This window comes from Aptenodytes forsteri, unplaced genomic scaffold (assembly GCF_000699145.1).
Source record: "Aptenodytes forsteri isolate BGI_AS27 unplaced genomic scaffold, ASM69914v1 Scaffold54, whole genome shotgun sequence".
Taxonomy (NCBI): Eukaryota; Metazoa; Chordata; class Aves; order Sphenisciformes; family Spheniscidae; genus Aptenodytes; species Aptenodytes forsteri.
The window spans coordinates 9,347,534-9,366,062 of record NW_008796044.1 but is presented as its reverse complement, the minus strand read 5'-3'; the positions used below and the strand labels follow the sequence as shown (position 1 = coordinate 9,366,062).

The 18,529-nt window shown below is 50.6% G+C and overlaps 1 protein-coding gene across 1 annotated transcript in view; it reads right to left on the bottom strand.

Annotated features, from left to right (window-relative positions):
- Positions 1–163: 163 nt before the first annotated feature.
- The window catches only part of UIMC1 (ubiquitin interaction motif containing 1), a 36,233-nt gene continuing 17,867 nt past the window's right edge, over positions 164–18,529 (bottom strand). Inside the window, exons 6-13 of the mRNA XM_009285767.1 lie at positions 17,364–17,428; positions 14,736–14,824; positions 13,723–13,802; positions 10,250–10,418; positions 4,618–4,696; positions 2,964–3,084; positions 1,112–1,175; positions 164–656 (exon numbers count right to left, since the gene is read on the bottom strand). Of these exons, the coding sequence (XP_009284042.1) occupies positions 403–656; positions 1,112–1,175; positions 2,964–3,084; positions 4,618–4,696; positions 10,250–10,418; positions 13,723–13,802; positions 14,736–14,824; positions 17,364–17,428 (921 nt within the window). The 3' untranslated portion in view covers positions 164–402. The remainder of the gene's footprint in view (positions 657–1,111; positions 1,176–2,963; positions 3,085–4,617; positions 4,697–10,249; positions 10,419–13,722; positions 13,803–14,735; positions 14,825–17,363; positions 17,429–18,529) is intronic.

The window sequence follows — 18,529 nt, the reverse complement described above, 5'->3', positions numbered from 1 at the left end:
GGCGGGTCCCTGAACTCACACCACCACCCCCCACCACCCCCCCCAGAGCCCGAGGACAGGTCTCAGGAAGTGTGATTTTGGACGCAGCGCCTGCTGTTCCTCCTCTCCTCCCTCCAGCGCCTCCCATTCCCCAGAGAAAGACAGCACAGCTCCTCCGTGTTACTGCAGTTTCATAAAAACATACATAAATATATTTCCATTTCTTTAACAGAGAGCAAAGCTGCACAGGCACCTATAAAACACACAGTCACTTCTCCACCTGGCGCTCCCTGCACAGGTCGTACAAAACATATAAAAGGGGGATGGGAGAACAAGGCTGCAGGTGAAGCAGGGGTAGGGTGCCGTGCAGACCCTCGCCAGGGCGTGGGGCGCCGTTGGGGGGGGCCCGCCACACCGCTGGCCTCAGAACTTGCGTTTTCTCCGCCGGCAGCCTTTGGTCTGCTGCTGGCTGCCCAAGCGAAGAGCCGCGTGCGGCTCCAAGTCCACCACGCAGTCCGTGGCTTCCGAGGAGACGCCAGGTTTCGCAGGGGAGACGTCAAAAGGAAGGTGCCGAAGGGAGTTGGGGCTGTCCGCCGCCGGCTCCCTGGCTCTGGCTGAAAGTGCAGGAGGGGACTGTTGGTCTCCTAGTCCAGCGAGGGGGGTCCCCGCATCAGCACCTGCAACAAGAGCGCACGTCAGCCCTGCCTGGCCACCCTCTGGTGCAAGCCATGAGCAAGGGGAGGAGGGTGCTGCTGAGAGCATTTCTCCCTACTCATCTCCTCCTGTCCTTGGACCCATGGGGGGAAGCGCCGGTGTGCAGGCAGGGAGGGCAGCACCCTGCCACCCACCCCCCCAGGAAGCCGGACATGTCTTGGTGCAATGGCTCAGAGCACGCTCCTACCCCTGCAAGGGCTCTGGGTGCTGGCAGAGGTCCAGCGGGCACAGGCAGGGATGTGTGCAGCCAGCTGGGGGATGACAACCGCCAGCTAAGCCCACAGCCTAAGCTCTGCTCAGGAAGAACAGACACCTTCAAGGGGCATTTGCTGTCCCAGCACAGCCCAGGACCACAACAGGAGAGCTAGGAAAGGGCAGCCCTGACCCAGCCAGGCAGGCACAGAAAGCAGCTTCCCACCTGCAGACTTGCTCTCCGAGAGCTCCAGCATCCTGAGGAGTCCCCTCTCCTGCCTTCCAATGTCCTGCCAAGGAGAGGAGAACCACCGTCACAGCGCTGCCATGAGGCACCCCCATAGCCAGGGTGGCCCCATGTTCGCCCAGCCCATGGGGTCAGGCTGGGCACAAGTGGCAGTGCTGCATTTCCAGGGCCTCCAGCTGAGCACGGCCAGCCACCAACAAGATGGGCACTGCTCCGTGCCAGCCTGACCGGTGCCCGAGCAGAGGCAGCTGAGAGCAGTTGATAAAGCAGAGCCCAGTAAGAAGGGAGGCCAGGGTGCGGGAAGCCATCCCCAAGCCCAGCCACTGAGTACAGGCCTGCAACAGAGAAATCTGGGCACCAGGGGCTCTGCCACAGCTCGGGCACATCCCCCAGCACTGCACCTCCGAGGGCAGGCCCTGTCCTGCTCTGTCCGAGGGCACAGAGGCTTGGTGCTGGAGGGAAGGGCCTTCCTCCAGGGCACAGCCAGATGAGGAATGCACATCTCGTGTCCCCTCTCAGCCCCCGGGAAGATGCAGCCACGCTGGTCACGCAGGCTAAGGGAAGACCACTTGGCCTGGCTGCTTTGAGCCTTGCTGGCCCAGCAAAGTCCCCTCTCCTGACTGCTGCCCTGCCCCAAGAACTGTTCTAGAAGGCACTAGCATCCCAGCTGCGGGGTTAGAGCTGCAAAGCACCCCAAAATGGGCCGTGACAGGAACCCGCAAGCCCAACAGTGCCACTAGGAAACTTTCCAACAGACCAGCCCATGCCCAGGCATGGCCTGCTCCCCCCGGTGAGCTGCTACCTCAGCACAAGGCAGGGCCAGAGGAAACACAGAGCCCTGCCGCGCCGTACCAAAGGGCTGCCTGGCTCCAGCACCTTTCCCCCCTGCCCTGTGCCCGTGTCTGCATGCAGGACCCCGCACGCCCACCAGCTGTGGGGCGCAGGGACAGAGTCAAACAGCCCCCACGGAGCCGGTCACATGCAGGAGCAGCCACACCCTGCAGTACTCTGAACCACACAGCACTTGGCTGTATCCCAGCCAAAATCAACCAGAAATCTCATCATTTGCATCTGAATCCCCAAAGGGCTGAGGCCTGTGATGGATTAAAGGGATTATACAAAACTAAGACATCATGTTGCATCTTCATGCTGAGAATCACATTTCTGAGCGCAGGCAAAGCTTTGCCCGCAGGAACCAGCAGGAAGGCCCAGAAGGACCCTCTCTGCGCTCTCCTGGGACCACCACGGGCAGGAAAAAGCACGGTGGGGGCCAACACCTGGCAAGTGACTGCGAGCCAGCTGCTACCCATGCTCCTGCCTCCCACCTCCCCTAGCAAGGCACATCCCTCACACCCGGCACACCTCTACCACAGTCGCTCCCCCACGTTTCTCCCGGGATGCTGTGGTTTGCTCCCAGCACCGAGCGGTTCTCCCTGCTCCAGCTCTAAAGCCTTCCCCATGGGAAAGGGCTTGTGGATAGAGTCAGATACGCTTGTCACCCTGACACTGCCCTCCACTCCATCTATATTCAGCCGAGGAAGCCTGCAGGACTGAGGCGTGCTGTCTGGCAGCGGGACAGCCCTGGCTGCCGGCCTGCTGGAGAGGTTACTGGCAGCTCCGCTGGATTAGCTCACCCCTGGGACTGGTCCATGCTCTCGCAGAGCATCGTGGGAAGGAGGGCAACGAGTTCTCTGGCCACGGCAGCCCACAGGGACAGGCAATCCTACACCAGGTCAGCTCACCCCGTCAACCAGGGAAACTGCTCCTGCTGCCAACCCAGCCCCAAACCCAGTGCAAAGCAAAGGAGACGGTCTGCAGGGTCGCCCCTCACCTTGGTGCTTCGCAGCCTCCTGGTTCCCTGAGCTTGCCTAGCAGCCTGAAGGCAGCTGTCCACGTGCCTCTGATACTGCAGCAGTGGCACCAGTGACTTACAGAGGTAGCACTTCTCACACCTGCCAGGCAGCAAAGGACAGAGCACTGCATTAGGATTCGCCCTGCACCAGGCTCCCAGCCACCAGTGGTGACTTTCCTCCTCCAGGCCACGCCACAGAGAAGGCATGTCACCAGATCAGGTCTCGCTCAGTGGGGTCAGGCCGGCACCAGTCGCAAAGACTGAGTGATTATCAGTTTTCCCTGCCTGCTCCTCTGTATCCTGCTGCTGCAGCAGCGGGACGGTAATCAAATCTGCTCATCTAACTATCTCAAACACCGCTGATTTCTCCCCAGACATAAAGCACCCTGTCAAAATCCACAGAAATGAAGTGTGAGGGCTTTGCAAAGGGGAGTTAAATTCTGCCTGAAAAGCAAACGAAGTGTGTTAAATCAGAGAGACATTTTACCAGGGCTGGATGAACTTGTCTGACTAGTAAATCAAGTCTTTCTCTGCACTGTCTCCATTTTACATCATGCCATCTTGGGAGAGGAATGCAGAGCACGCGCTCCTGCTGGGGGGCTGGCACAGCATGTTCCTCAAACCCCCTCATTTGTGTAGAAGATGCCCAGGCTCACGCAGGACAACTGAGTGTGCTTGGGAAGAAAATTATCCTGGGTGAAAGGAGATGAAGGTCAAGCATGTATTTTACACAGCTACACTTGCTTCCACACCAGCTCCCGGCGGGGACCGAACCGTGCAGAAGAGGGCACTGGTTCTTCAAGAGGGGAGCATCCACCCGGAGAGCTATTCAGGAATGGACCATCTCCAAGGAGAGATGAGCCCCCAGGGACCAGCCCCAGCAGCATTGTGTTCAGTTTGATAAGCAGTACTCTCCTAGTAAAACTCACCCCAGGCTCTAAAATGTGTATGGAGAGCCCCCATCGAGAAAAACTCTGCAGTACTTTTCCTGTATTTTCTTTCCAGTCAGTGCTGATTACCCAGATAATGTGTCTAAACAGAAGCTGTCCTCTCTATAATTAGCCTAATTCCATTAGTGATGTTGCCATCCACTGTTTGTAACAGCAAAATTGCTTCCATAGCAGGGATTTTACTGTCAGATCCTCTCTTATGATGCTTTGTGTGGGTGGCAGGAGGAGGGGCTGCATGGGAAGAGATTAAACAAAGCCACTGCTATTCTGAAAGTCTAATTTAATTAAGAATATCACTAAAGGTGCCATATTGACAGCCTCCCTGTCCTAGCCTCTTCTTTTCCCAGGGTTACCAAGCTCAAATCTCCCATTAGAAACTGGCTGAGTTAGCACCATTTTAGCTACAGTTCCCCCCACAGCGGCCAGAGACCACACATCCCTGACCCACCATGGATTGGGCTGAAAGGAAATTAGTGCAAAAATAGTCTGAGAACAGCAAATTACTCTTGCTTCAGTATAAATATAGCCAGCACTGCAACAAGAGGCACTGAGAGAAGGCAATTTCTTAGGGAAACATTGCTGTAAGGCCAACAGCCAGCATTTATACAGGAATAAAGACATCCACAGGCAAGCTAGAACTGAAGCACAGAAACAATCTGGGAGGAGCAAGCATACCTACTTACTTGTCAATGTCTAAGGATGTTGGGCCGCTTTCACCACTGGCAGCTTTACTTCTTGCCTCTCTCTGACGCCGGGTGAGCACTGGAGGAAAAACAAAGGGTTACCTGCCATCCACCCCAAAAGCATCCCTACATCATGTCCAAAGGCAATACGTTTCAACCTCTTCCACTCAAGGCTGCAGCAGAAGTGATGGTAGAGGCAAAGAAATACTGGACTGGATCGGGCAGGGTCTTCTTTCCTGCAGAAGAGGTAGCTGGCCAATTCTCCTTTTTTTCTGGGGGGATACTGAAGAAGTTACCTTCCCTGGACTCAGAAGCCAGCTAGCCATTTCACACTGTAACTTGTCTTCTGCCAGAAACAGCTGGATCAACAGTATGCAGTTTACAGTAATTTTAAAGCTGAGGCACAGCAGCGCAACAGCCTGGGAGAAGAGTTACACAGCTGCTCCAGCAGCACAGCACCGCTCCCTGCCAAACTAAGCACCCGTGTCTACTGCAGGGGAGGGAGCGTGGTAACTGTGAGCTCAGGGGGAAGGAGAGCTGAGGTGGGCGCTGTGCAGAGGCACCAGCCCTTCTGCAGATGTGGTAAGAAAAGCGAGCCCTGCTGGGGAAGGATACAGCTCACGCTGGAAAGGGAAGGTTACAACAATTAGCCTACACTCACTGCTTTTTCCACTGCCCATGTGAACTGGGGGTGATCTGTACTGTTGTCCACGTACAGCTCTGTGGGGCCTCTGGATGAAGATCTCTGCCAGGGCTAAGCATCAGTGGTGCTGCTCTCCAGTGGCAGCAGGGAAGGGCCAGCTCCAACACACGTGGGTAGCTAGCGAGATCCCGGCTGACCAGCACGCTGATGACGGGTCCAACAGTTTCTGTTCCTTCAGCAAGCCCCAGCAGCCTTTCCAAATCTGCTCTCCAGGCATCTGCAGGGAGCATGTCAGAGTGTTGTTGCTTTCAGTCAAATTCCTCTCAGCGTATTCCTATTGACATGCCACCAGCGAAGATCCTCGGGGAACATATCCGATAGCTTAGCTTGCTTCACCAGGGACGTTCAAGACTCCAGCTCCAGAACAGATGTCACAGTAAGCTGGCTAAGGGGACAATGCAGGGAGCTGTTTTACAGCCCGGTAACATTGCTTCCCATACTCTCTTTAAGAGAAAGGCCTGAATCCAAGGTACAGGCATGACAAACCTGTTCTTGTTGGCACATCATCTGTGATAAAGAAAAGGACGCACAAAATTTTGTGCGGAACAAAGGGAATCCTTCAGAGTTTTAGCAAAACCCCATTTCCAGAGTGTTAGGCAACCCCAATATCTATCCACAATGGTGATACAACACGGCCTTTTCCTTAGTAGCAATCACTGATCTGCAGCCATGACCAGCAAATGCACTGCGAGATGCTCAGGAGCTGTTGGGGCCGACAGGAGACATCCACACTGAAGAAATAAGCTCGAGCGTTTCCTAGGACATGGGTATTGTCTTGTAGGCGATGACTGATACCAACAGCTCATTTCTCACAGGCCCTGAAGCAGACGTCTCTCTTTAACTTAGCCTGGCCCAGATTTGAAGTGGCAGCCTGACGAGGAGGACTGATAACCACGGCCACCCCCCAGGCCATCCAGCCTCCCAACAATCCAACTAACACGTGCATTTGACAGGGTGGTGAAAGCTACTCTCCAAACCAGCGTGCACTCGTTAATATTCCTTTAACACCATCTTGGGAGCCTCATGCACCAGCTCAGGTGTTAACCAGTTCTATTTTCTTCCAAAAGCAGTGAACACATCTGGCATAATGGGACCATTAGAGATGTCTGGGACCAGCTCTGCAGCTGCCCAGGGGAAGACCCCCAGCTGTGCTGCTGGAAGCAGAGGCACAAGAGAGAGAACAGGCCCAGCTGGTGAGGTATGATCCCTGCCAAAACACACTGGCCGCCCACAGGAAGGGGGTTCAGAACACGGGAAAACACTTGCCATGGGGAAAATCCCCACCACAGAGCAGTGCTGACCCGCTGCACTGACAGGAGCCTTGTAACTCTCCCAGATGTGATCCTCTTCGCTGGGTCAGACACACTCTGCAGCCCGAGAACTACCTTTTCCCTGGCTCGGCATTTCTTCTGGGTGACAAGTCATCCTTGGCCTGCTTGGCTCCAGCTCACACCCTGGAGAAGAGGAGCAAACCCTCCACAGCACAGCCCCATTATCAGCACACCCACCCAAGGCATCTCCTGGGGCTGCCAGGTCAGCTCAGCACATGGAGCTGTGAGGCCACAGTCACCAAGCTCCTCGCCTCGCTGCACGACCCACCTGCGGTTCGACCCACCAGCTTCCTCCCCATTGTCACTACCAGCTGTACCACTTTTTGTGCAGGATCCTATTAGTGGCAGGCTCACCATCATCTTGTCCTTTCTCAGAAGCGATGAAGCTTTCCACTGCACCCGTTCCATTACTCTTTCTGCTGGTATCAGTGCCACTTCTATTGATGTCAGGAGCTTTTTAACAGCACTAGTGCTGCTGCTGAAGACTGACAGCTGCATCGGGTTGCATTTGAGGCTTTGGGAGGAAGGGATATACCAAATCCTCATTTTCCTGGGCTCGCTTGGGAACTGAGAGGTTGGGAGCATGTAGATGGAAAGCAAGAGGAATAGAGTATGTCCCAAAGCTTGAGACTATTTGCTGTACTCAGCAGCGGCCAAGACTCGCTTCCAGACTGAGACCAGCGGATTTCTGCGTTGGCAGCAGCAGCGGGCGATGGATGTGGTGACCCCAGCAGAGAGCCCCTCTCACACAAGCGAGCCCTTCAGCTGAGTGCATGAAGGAAGAGGGAGCTGGCACAGCACTTGTATGGCTCCACTCATTCACTCGGAATTAACAGCAGTCACTGAACTGGAAACCCAAGACCTGAACCTTTCCCAGCCTGGTACAGTATCTAACACAACAGCAGGCTCTTCTTTTTTATTTACTCAGACCACAGGAAAATGGAAATTAATGATCAGATTTTCATACTGCCCAGGTATGTGGTGGTTTGGGCATTCAGCCAGGGCAACCATGTACATACATAGGGGAAGCAACTGTAACTCATCTTGCCCAGCTAACTCATTTGAAAACCTGTCCTTAAATATCAGCCAGACTGAGCTGGCCTCCTGATGTATAACACTGAAAGACTTCGGTGCATGATTAGAAGAGGGAAGAAGAGAAGTAAAACCAGCAAGAACCCATCCTTTTGTAATTTTAAAACAAAAAACACTGACAGCTATAGTCTGCAGGACTGCATAATCTGCAATTCTAGAGACATCAGGAGTAAATCCAATTAACAAGTCCGAAGACAGACCAGGAACCCCTGACCCAGTGCACCAAAGGACAACTGAAGCCGTCTTTTCTTAATAGATCAGGACATGGCTTAGAGGGCAGAACTTTGATTTTCTCTCACACAACGCTGTTGCTGTGCTCTCGAGGAAGCCAGCAGCCAGCCAAGAGCACACAGTGCTGCAGCAGTACAGAACAGCTTCTGGACCCACACAGGAGTTGGTGTTTGCTTCAGAAGACAATTCTCCCACCTCTTTTTTCTCCCCATGCATTAGCTTTACCTATGGATTTTGTGCTAGTGATGGATGCCAAGGTAACAGCCCTGGAAACAGAGTCCTTTTGTACCCGCACAGCTGTGCCAGGCTACTGTCTGGCCTCTGCTCAGAGTTAAACATCATCCCTGCCTATTCAACCCAAACCCCACCGACCAGCCCATCAGCTGAGACCTCTCCGGGTGACCGCTGCCTTTGTACAGCCGCCGGGAAGTGGTGCCCCGCAAGCCAGAGCCCCAGCAGGCAGGCAGGATCCTGCCCTGCGTTACATGCTGCTCTAAGTCCAGGAAGCCCACGGTCCTGCAAAGAGTCTTGGTGCAAATAACACAGGTGTCACAGACTGTTACGGCTAATAAAGCCTGGTCTCTACAGGGAAAATACTAGAATAACCAGCAATAGAAAACCCAAATTACTGTGATATTGTCCCAAAACCATTGCTCCGCTTAGACCCATTATTGTAGACCAAAATCCCTTTTATTCCAGGCTAGTTTTCTTACGGGGGGATTGTTCTGAACAAGCCAGAACAGCAGAGTAGCAATTCCAAAATAACTACTCTTACAAACATCCCCAAGGAGACCAGTCTGGAAGCAGAGTGGAGAGGCCAGCCTTGAACTCTGTCTTGCTGAAAGCCAACACCAAAGGAAAGAACAAATTCCCTCGCACTGCCAAAGAATTCAAAGCCTTTTCCTGATCACAGTCAGGATTCCCCAGGATCAATGGATATACTCACAGTCCAGCCACATCAGGGACCCGATTACCACAGGGCCAAAGACATACCTGCTAAAAGGCATACTAAAAATTGTGCTCCATTTTGTAGCACAGATAAGACCTTTATCAGTGTTGAGGATGGGAGAGGAACTGTGATAATTTGTGATTTGCCTGAGCTGAACACTTTGCATTAGTAGCTGGTTTGTGCCTGCAGAGAGAACTCCCCACCAAAATTCAGCACCAAGCAGTAACAGGAGCCAGAGTAGCGGCTGATATCTTGACAGGACCCATGTCATATCCCCAAAGATTTAGTATAACAGGGACGTTGTATTTTAAAACTACATCGACTCTGCATTAAGATGACATGGTGAAACTTCCTCCTGCCAGAGGAATGCAGAAGTTGTGGTTCTTGTACTAGCTCCGATTTGCTCAAATTGCTTAAACATCATAGATTTAGGTTGCATTTAATAATCCAGTATGTAACTGAAAATTATATATTCACAACCTGAAAAGTTAATCTTATTAAAAGCTACTACTTTGATATTACCTGACATTGTGCTAACACAGACTTTACATGTCAAGCAGCAGCTAAAACATAACTTATTGAATATGTTGATAACGAACTGGTGTATTTGTTCACTTAAGCTCTACAAAGGTTGGCTATGGAAAACTGATAGGGAGAAGACTGCAAAGAGGATTAATATGGGCATTCTGACCATGCTTCTATGCCTCACTCTTCACATGAAGGAGAAAAATCCAAGCTCCCAGATCGATAGCTATCATTTTGCAATTTTAGAGGAACAAGAAGGAAACTTTTCTGCAATCTCTTGCAGCTGAACAAGCCATTTTTGCACACACAAATGTCAAACTCATTGCAGAGCGCAGGCCATGCTTGGGGTGGTACAGAACATTATCCCTTCTCGAGAGCCCTGAAGGACGCTCACCCATGTGGCTCAGGAGTCTGCCATTTTCTACCACTGGCAGATGCTCTGCAGGTCCTCACAAAACACACAATAGAGGTGGCTTATAGGTACTGCTTGAAGCATCCAGGGCTAGATCCTGGGGTAATATTCAGCTTATACACTTTCCAAGGGACTAATAATGTGATGAATTACAAACTCAATCAGAGAGAAGATGTCTCTGTGCAGGAGGTGCTGGAAACATAGGAGCCTCTGATGCCACTCTCCTGGCTGGCTCGGAGATGGAACAAAGCAGAGTGAACAAACCTCCCTACATGCCACAGCATGCACCAAGTATCCCGAGAGGGACAAGACTGCAGCACCTGGCCGCAACTAACAGGAAAGGGGGACGAGCACAAAGAGCAAACACACAGAAGCAGTGCTTGGCAGACCTGGACTGTCCTCGCCAGCCTCCTCTCCCACGATGCCGTTGCAGTACATGGCATGCAGCTCGATCTCCGTAGCTGGAAAGCCTTGGTCACACAGCGGGCACGACACACGGTCAGCAGCTGTAGGACTGCACTCAGACACAGTCCTGCCAGCATCTTCATCTCCACCAGCCTAAGGAAGAAGAAAAAATTAGCCAGACAGTTAATTGTGCCATTTCTCTTTTTTTGCTAGGTGCAGAGCTCCGTGTTGTCTGGTAGCTACTCACCCTCCCATAGACCCAGTTTTTCTTGGAAAGTTTTATTCTCCCTTCACCACATACCAGTCAGAAATAACACCACTGGCTGAGTAAACTGTGCAGCACTAATAACTAATTCTTCTTCCAAAGGCAACATGTCCTGCTGAATCATGGTGAAACCTCCCTGCACAGCCATGTACACCATTTAAGGCAAACATCACCTGTACTATCGTGGAAAAATGGCAAAGCTGCCATTAATCAGGAAAGCTCAGAAGCGAAACTGATGGAAAATTCATGGGGCAAAGCAAGAGTTCACCACCTGACTTGTGCTCATCAGTTTCTGGACATGATCCACGCTACACAGGCAGCACTGTCTGGGAACACAGCTTCCCCCAGGATGAAAGGAGGCTGCTGTGGTCTTAGGGAGTCCAGAGAGATCACTGGGAAGCTCCTCCTCTCCAGAGGAGGTGGCTGGAGCAGTCATCAGAGGGGACACAGATCAAGGAGAGAGGCAATACCATTAAAAATCCATGTCACAAAATTACTAGCAGTGGCTTTTCACCAGGGCAAAATGTCACAGCCCGTGTTTGTTCTCCAGGTGCCATTACCACTTACCAATACTCCCTTTTTGCATTGGTTACACAGCTGCAAAGGTGCTCCACTACCCACCCGTGGAGATACAGCATTCTCCCTACACTATTGACGTTCCCAAGACACAGCAGACTGCTGCCATCTCACTCATAACTAGATGTCTGCCTAGTCAGGCCTGCTACAAGATTTCTCCACATTTAAGAAAGAACCTTCCCCCCACAATGATTAAAAAAAGTTATTTAAATATTAACCATGTAGAAGAAACCCATAGGAAAATAATACAGGAGAGTTTTCTGTTCTTAGGGCTAAGCAGTGACATGTAGACAGTATGCAGCAAAACTACTCTCTGCTTCCCTCCAACGGTATAATTTTAGGGAAGCAGTAATTGGGGTCAGCAAGATGCTCAGTGCCACTGGAGCACTTTGCCATATTACTTGGTTTATTACTTGCTTTTCCAAATGAGGGTCTGATCCTGATTTTTATGTCCTAAAGGGAAGGAGGGTGCTTTGTTGACTCAGAGGAGCTATGCAAAAAATTGCAGGACTGGGCCTTAAACTGAGAATCCAACTCACAAAACGCATTTCTCCTAGACACCGGCTGAAAGGCCACGGCACCGAGCCCCAGGAACACCTCTCATTTCCAGGGAGGCTCTCTGCCCTGGATTTCTGCAAAAGAGTTGCCACAAGAGTTCCTCCACCTGAACACAGGCTGTTGAAGTACATCACTTACAGCATTAGCACTCGTACCCTGCTCTCACATCTCAGTGTCACTACCTCTTGTGAAGTCCTCACCGTGGGGCGTCACACAGAAGAGTTGTAAAAAACAAGATGTGTCAAATATGAATGATCAGATCAAACCTGCATTATCCTAGTCAGACAACACACATGAAAAAATATGATGGGAAAAACAGCAGGCACTGCTCCTTCTAGCTGCCATTTTTAAAGCAATCTCAGGAGATCACCAATTCTGCCCACCCTGCCCACCTACATTCGGTGGTAAATTACTAATTTTAAATGGAAATGCAACATTCTGTAGCAAAAGACACCATGGTCCCAAAACTGCTTGTACAAAACCTTGCTGTAACAGTCTGGAAAACCTAAACTGCAGAACCAATCACCACTGTCAGAGGCAGAGGCTGTTGCCTCTCCTCTTTAGCAGAGGAAATTGCCTACAGGACATAGTACTTCCAGCCAACAGCCAGCCAAGAGCAACGCTAGAGGCTGAGCTCAACAACAAGACTCCTGTGTCCTGGCTCAGCATCTGCTAGGAAGAAGTCAGTCCCAGCGGTGTCTGTGCTCACTTCATGCTAACTGCTGATGCACAAGGTAGCTGTTTCTGTCGTCTTCCTGGAGGGCTGCAGGCTCTGGACCGGTACCTGCTGCCAGCGATAATGTTGTCAAACAATCCCCAGGAAGCCCCACAGCACCGCTCCCAAATGCTGTGCTGACCACCTTGTGCCGCCTAGGCGGAGGTGTGAGTCCCAGGGAACCCTCTGCAAAGCACGAGGGACAGGGCAGTGTCCTGGCCACAGCCAAATGGGTCATGAATGTGTTTTGGTGGCTGCGGCTCCCCAGCTCGCCACAGGCCCGCCGCCTCTCCCTGCTGCAGTCTCTAATTGACCGAGCAGTGCTTTGATATACCTGCAGAATGAAAGGCACATGAGAGCAGAAGCTGGTTTATTAAGAGGCCTGTGACAATGAGACACTGGAGCTGCAGACGCACTGTACAAGCTGCAGACTCCCAAAATGAGCTTTCCACAAATGAATCCTCTTGTCAAGAGCTGCATGATTCTGTATTCATGTACCCTGCCAGAGGAGTACTTGGCAACCCCTTTGATATCGCTCTCTAAATTAATAGACAAAGGGAGTTTTATCAGAAGCAGGAACTGAAGTCAGATGTCAGTACAGCGACAGCTGCAAAGCAATTGCTGCGCAGGTGTGACAACACAGGGAAAGGAGCCGCACAACAGCACACATCTGCATCGGGAGGTAAGAGGATGGCCCTGCCACAGACTTACTATTGCTATTAACTATTACTGCACAGAAATTAAGATTCCCGGGCTCAGGTCACTCTCCTTGGACTGCAAACCACCACCAGCCCTCAACACTTCAATGTCATCTTTATCCCAGCCCAGTCTCTGGATGAACCTCTCCTCTTAGTCTCTTGGAGATGGTCTGTGGAGAACAAACACTGAAGTTCAGAGGCCTGTAATAGGGAAAAGCATGTCAGAACACGAGTGACTGAGGTTTACTAGGACTCCCCTCACAGCTCCTGGGGTCCCTCTGCATCGCTAACCATCACAGCACTATACCTCTGAGCATGGGCAAGCAACAGCACTGCCGTCCACACTGACGGCATCCTCCAGCACAGCAGTGCACATGGTATAAAAGAACAAGCTGGAATTGATAACAACTCTCCAGCTACAGCACTGAAAGGCTCCAGAAGCAGCTGCACGCAGCCCCCAGCCAAAAGGGACTGGAGTTATGAAGCAGCGGAGAAAAGTGAAGAGAGAACCGATTGTGAGGATCCCAACAGCAGAAGCCCAAGCTCCCAGCTACCCAAGGGGAAACGCTAGCACAGCCCAGCTGAACCAAGGTCTAGAAGGCAGGACTGGAAACAGGACCCTTCCCCAACTTCAGGCTCTTTTACCTGCATAGGTGCATCTCTGCTGCCCGAGCAGAGCTCTTCTCTCTCCACCTCAATAGCTTCCAGTGGATTTGGCTGGGTCTCTGCAGAAAAACACCTCCATGTCAGTACAGGTTTACAGCCCCCAAACTATCTCCTCACTTGTTGATGTAACTTAGCCCGTTTCTTAACAGCGTTTTCACAGTTTCAAAACATTTTTTAGACTTGCCACAAATGTTATCAGACAATGTGCAACAACACAGCCAGATTAGGGGTTAAAAGTCACAGCACGGTGGTGTGAGGACAAAGCCACCGCAGCTTTGCAGCTTCATGGGGAGTGAGACTAGACACCGGGAAAAGTGCGTGGGACACTTGCTGGGATGGAGACAAAGCAAGAACAGAGCTCTCCCTTGCATTGAGACAAACAGAGCCCCCGTTCTGCGGTCTGCCTCACAGCCGCACCTTCTTTAGACCTCCACATCTTCCGTAGCAACAAAATATGCCTCCAAGCACCACCATGACGTCTCTCTCTACAGCTGCTCGTGAACAGGAGCAGTCCCTTCATTAATTTTCTCACTTAAAACCCTGGACTGGAAAATCTCAAACATGGTAAGAGAGACCAAGGAAGAAAAACTCGTTGGTCCCACACATGTTTAATTAACGTAAGATAAAAATTATTTCAGCTCTTATGCTTTACACATATCCTGACACTGAAAAATCTGAAAATTTCTTGATTGCATTGAAGAGACCACTCCTGACACCTTGTTTTGAGTGATCCCTCTGTACCGACGTACATCCTGGTGTCTTTTCAGCAGCAAGTCCCCAGCAATCTCTGGTCACAGAACTGTCTTAGAGGAAATGGGTCCAAAAACAGGGAATCAAACTAAATTACCTGGATAATTTCAGCCCTGACAAAACAGAGCTGAGAAACAAATCTCATTTTGTTCAAACAACTTGAAAATTTTCTTCTTTTCTCTGAATTTTATAAGCGTGTAACTTTTGGTGCAAAATTCAGAACATTCTCAAGTGCCTCTTACCCGGGCAAACAGAGATCTCTTCTTCAGCAGAGTTTTCTGTGGCAACATCTGGGCTCCTTTTACTGCCAAGTGGGGTCAACACGGAGATGCTGTTCAAAATATAAATATAATATAAATCTCCAATCCAGTAGGTGTGACAGCACACACCCTCCTGTCTCACGCAGTTCAGAACAGCAGACAATGCCATAATCTCCAAGTGGTCAATATCTGTTAGCCAGAAATGACCAGGATAACAGCAAAATATGGGTATAAAATGCTGCCCTAAGCAAAAACCCCAAACGGAACAGTTTTTCTTCTAGAAGCCCTTGACAAAAAGGCACGAAGGGTCACTACCTCCTGTCAGGGGAGCAAAAATACCTTCTCACAACTGTGGTACTATCTTGATTCTTTCTACTCTTAGAAAATTTGGGAGCTGTGCAGGTACCAGCACCGTGGTTCTTTCTGTCTGGGGAAGGAAATCCTCAGAGAGGAAAGACACAGACTTGCTTTAACCCGCATTACCCTCTCCCTCCTCATACTGCTAATTTTCTTCCTTATCACTGTGCATGGCAGCCAGAAGCAGCACAGATGCAACACCAGGCAAGGCTTCCCTGCAGCGAAGTCCTAACAACATTAGCGTGGCAGTTCCTCCAAGCAGCACCGAGCCCCGCTCCTCTCGTTTTGACCTTCGGATTCCTCCTTTTTTTTCCTCCCCCCACACTGCACAGTGTCTTTCTGAAACAGGCAGGCATTGCTGAGTAAGTCTGGCACCCATGCTGACACGCTCCGCGCTTTGCGTGGCTTTCTGATTAGTCTGATCAAGTATGCAAGAACACACTTTAAAAACATGAATCCCCATATTGACAAATAGAAGATTTATCAAGCTCAACCACAGGCCTTAGAGAGGAGAGAACAGCCACTGCTGATTTATGATAAATAACAAAATTCTGATAGGAAATCACAAGTGGCTTTTCTCTCTAAATAAAGCATCTCAAAGCATTTGTTATGAATCCAGGCTTAGCGTGTTTTACTCTGTGTCTAACATCAGGGATCACTTCAAAAGAACTCACACAAAACAACTTGCTATGACATTTATAAAATGGGCTAATCAATTTGAAGTCAAACCACATTTCTTGCTACACCAACTATCTCCTGGTAACAAAGCCTATAATCATTTATTAAAACCCCAACCTACCGTGCTCCGCACAAAGCGTAAAACAATCGGGCATAGCGGCCCGCAGAAAGCAAAGCAGCCTCCTCTCACTGCTGCCGCTTCCAAAACTGCCTCCAGACAGCTCAGAGCTGTGTTTTCCTATTAAGTGCTGCTGAGGCCAGCCAGTCAGGGTGCCTGAGCCTTACCCGAGAGAGTACTGCACTTGGCAAATTACCAGGAGCCAGATGGCAACACTTAATGTGCACAAAACTGCAAAGACTGCAGCCATTTCTTGCCTTGCTGCAGATGTGCCAGCTGCTCAAGGAGGGGCCGCAGCACCCAGGTGCGTCCCGGCCCCAAGGGGGACAGCCAGGAGCTCCTGGGCTGCTTGGGGAATGTCCCAAACTAACCCCATCAGCTACACCAAAGGGAAGAGGTCCCGCTCTTTTCATATTCAGCTCTGGCCTCTTCTGCCTTAAGCAGGCGGGAGGCCAGCGCTGCGGAGCGCACACCTCGGTGCCTTCTATGCAAACACACAAGCTCCGACCTCAGCTGTCACAGACTCATCAGCCTCGGCAGCAACGGCATCTGCAGGTTCCTCCTGCTCCCCAAGGCGAGCTTTAAGCTTTTTAGAAAGGTGCAAGCAAGAGGGATTTTCATACTCTGCATATTGATATTAACTGCTCAGGCCAAATGCTGTTAGATCAGAAGAAAGTTGGCAGTTTTGTTCCAAAGCAGGTTTAAACTATAAAACCCAGCAAATTAAAGACATGACATTATCTGCCCTCTCTTGTAACTTGCTCCTTGAATCCTCTCCCATTTGCCCTTCTTTTCCCGGAGCCTTTGCTGCAGAATTGCATCCCACAGGAAGGACAAGAAAAAAGGAAAAGAGGAGTAGGCTTAAATCTGAAGAAAATCATGTTGACTTGTCCCACACTTGTCATCTGCTGAAGTGGCTTTTCTGGAGCACTGCATTCTATCTTTGGCTGATAGGCAGTGCCGTCTGGCTTCCTCCTCCCTTCTTTCCTCTTCAGCAGTAAGGCAAGAACATAAAAATACACAGAGAAATCCAGTAAACCCTCCACCATGCTGCCTATGTGCCTTCCCAGACAGACCACGTGATGACATCGCTATAACTCACCTTCAGCTCAACTACCCATCTCCACAGCTTAACTGCACCATGTCACATTAGCTTCAGAGGGCAAGGATCAAGTCCTTGTACTAGGATGCACCTTGCACGTTTTATAGAGTAACAAGAGTAACTGATCTCTTCTCCCCAGTTGTGTCCCACCTCTCTCCCACGCTGCTCCAAAGCCATGCATTTCCAGGGACACCTAACAGCAGCGACTGCAGACAGCCTTTCCAGCAAGCCCTGCTGCCAGGCCCGGCAGCGAGCCCTGGTGAGACTGTGCCCCAAAATGCTCCAAGGAGACTGGAAGAGCCCACGTCAGCAGAGCGAGCCCGTGGCCCCCACGCTCTGATATCATCCTCCTCACCTCTGTGCAATTTGCATGGGTTCCCCGTCTCCACACACATCCTCTGCAGGCAGCACCTGGGAGGCCTGGAAAGGAAAATTCTGATATTACATAAAACATCGTACACAGCTAACTGGGATCTGCTGGGTCATCAGATTCTGTCCACGGCATTGCACCCAATCTGTTATGTATTTTTTTCTGGAAATGGCTAAGTATCCATCCTGAACTAGTCAGCTTTTTGCCTCCATCACTCCTTTTGGTAAGGTGTTTCAGCAGCTGCCTGCAATAATGCCTGGCAGTACTTTTTGCTACCTTGCTGCCTAGACATGTTCCTGGACAGTCCGTGGCCATTCATTCATGCCAACCTTGTCCATCACCTTCCACACCCTCTGCCTGTTCCTAGCATCTACCCTGATGTACTTGTAGGCAGCAACCATAGCTCTTCTCCATCTCCATTCGTGCTGGGCTAAACAATCCAAGGTTTTTAGAGTACCCTTGCACTCCCCTCAAGCACCCCAGCAGCCCTCGCCTACTCCAGTTTAAAATCTATTTGCCTGAGCCGGGATGACCTGATCAGCTGGTACAGCTGATGTTTGACCATGAGAAGTACTTTTCTGAAATTTCGTACAGATAAGATCTGTTGCATTTTTCTTGACTGGGAAATCAGCTGTCCCATCAAAGAGTGGGAACAGATTAACCTGCACAATCAACAGCTGGTAAATCTGTGTGCATTTTATCCCATGTTTCATTTAGCTCTACGACTCCACCTATTCTTTCCTTTAAAATTTGTTCAAAAGCCTTATGCACTGCCGAGGTCAGGCTAACATGCCAGTCATTACCCAGATCCCTTTCTTCTTCTTCAGTGTACACGTTACACTTGCCATTCTCTAATCAGGTGGAATTACAACGGTTTATTAGCAGTCCTTGCTGTCAGGCCCGCGATTTCTCATGCTAGTTCTCAAAGAAATCCAAGGGGTTTTCCTCCCTCTTCCTCGAGTCTATTAAACCCTCCGAGTTTGATTTCCACCATAGGTTTCAACTTCGATCAGCTCCACTCCTGGATGGCTGATATACTTCCCCAGCAAGCCCCAAAACAAAGCCTCCTGCCAGATTTCCCTAAAGTGACTCCAACCCCCACAAATATTCTGTTTTATCTACACTGTTCTTTATTTCTTCACAGCCTAACT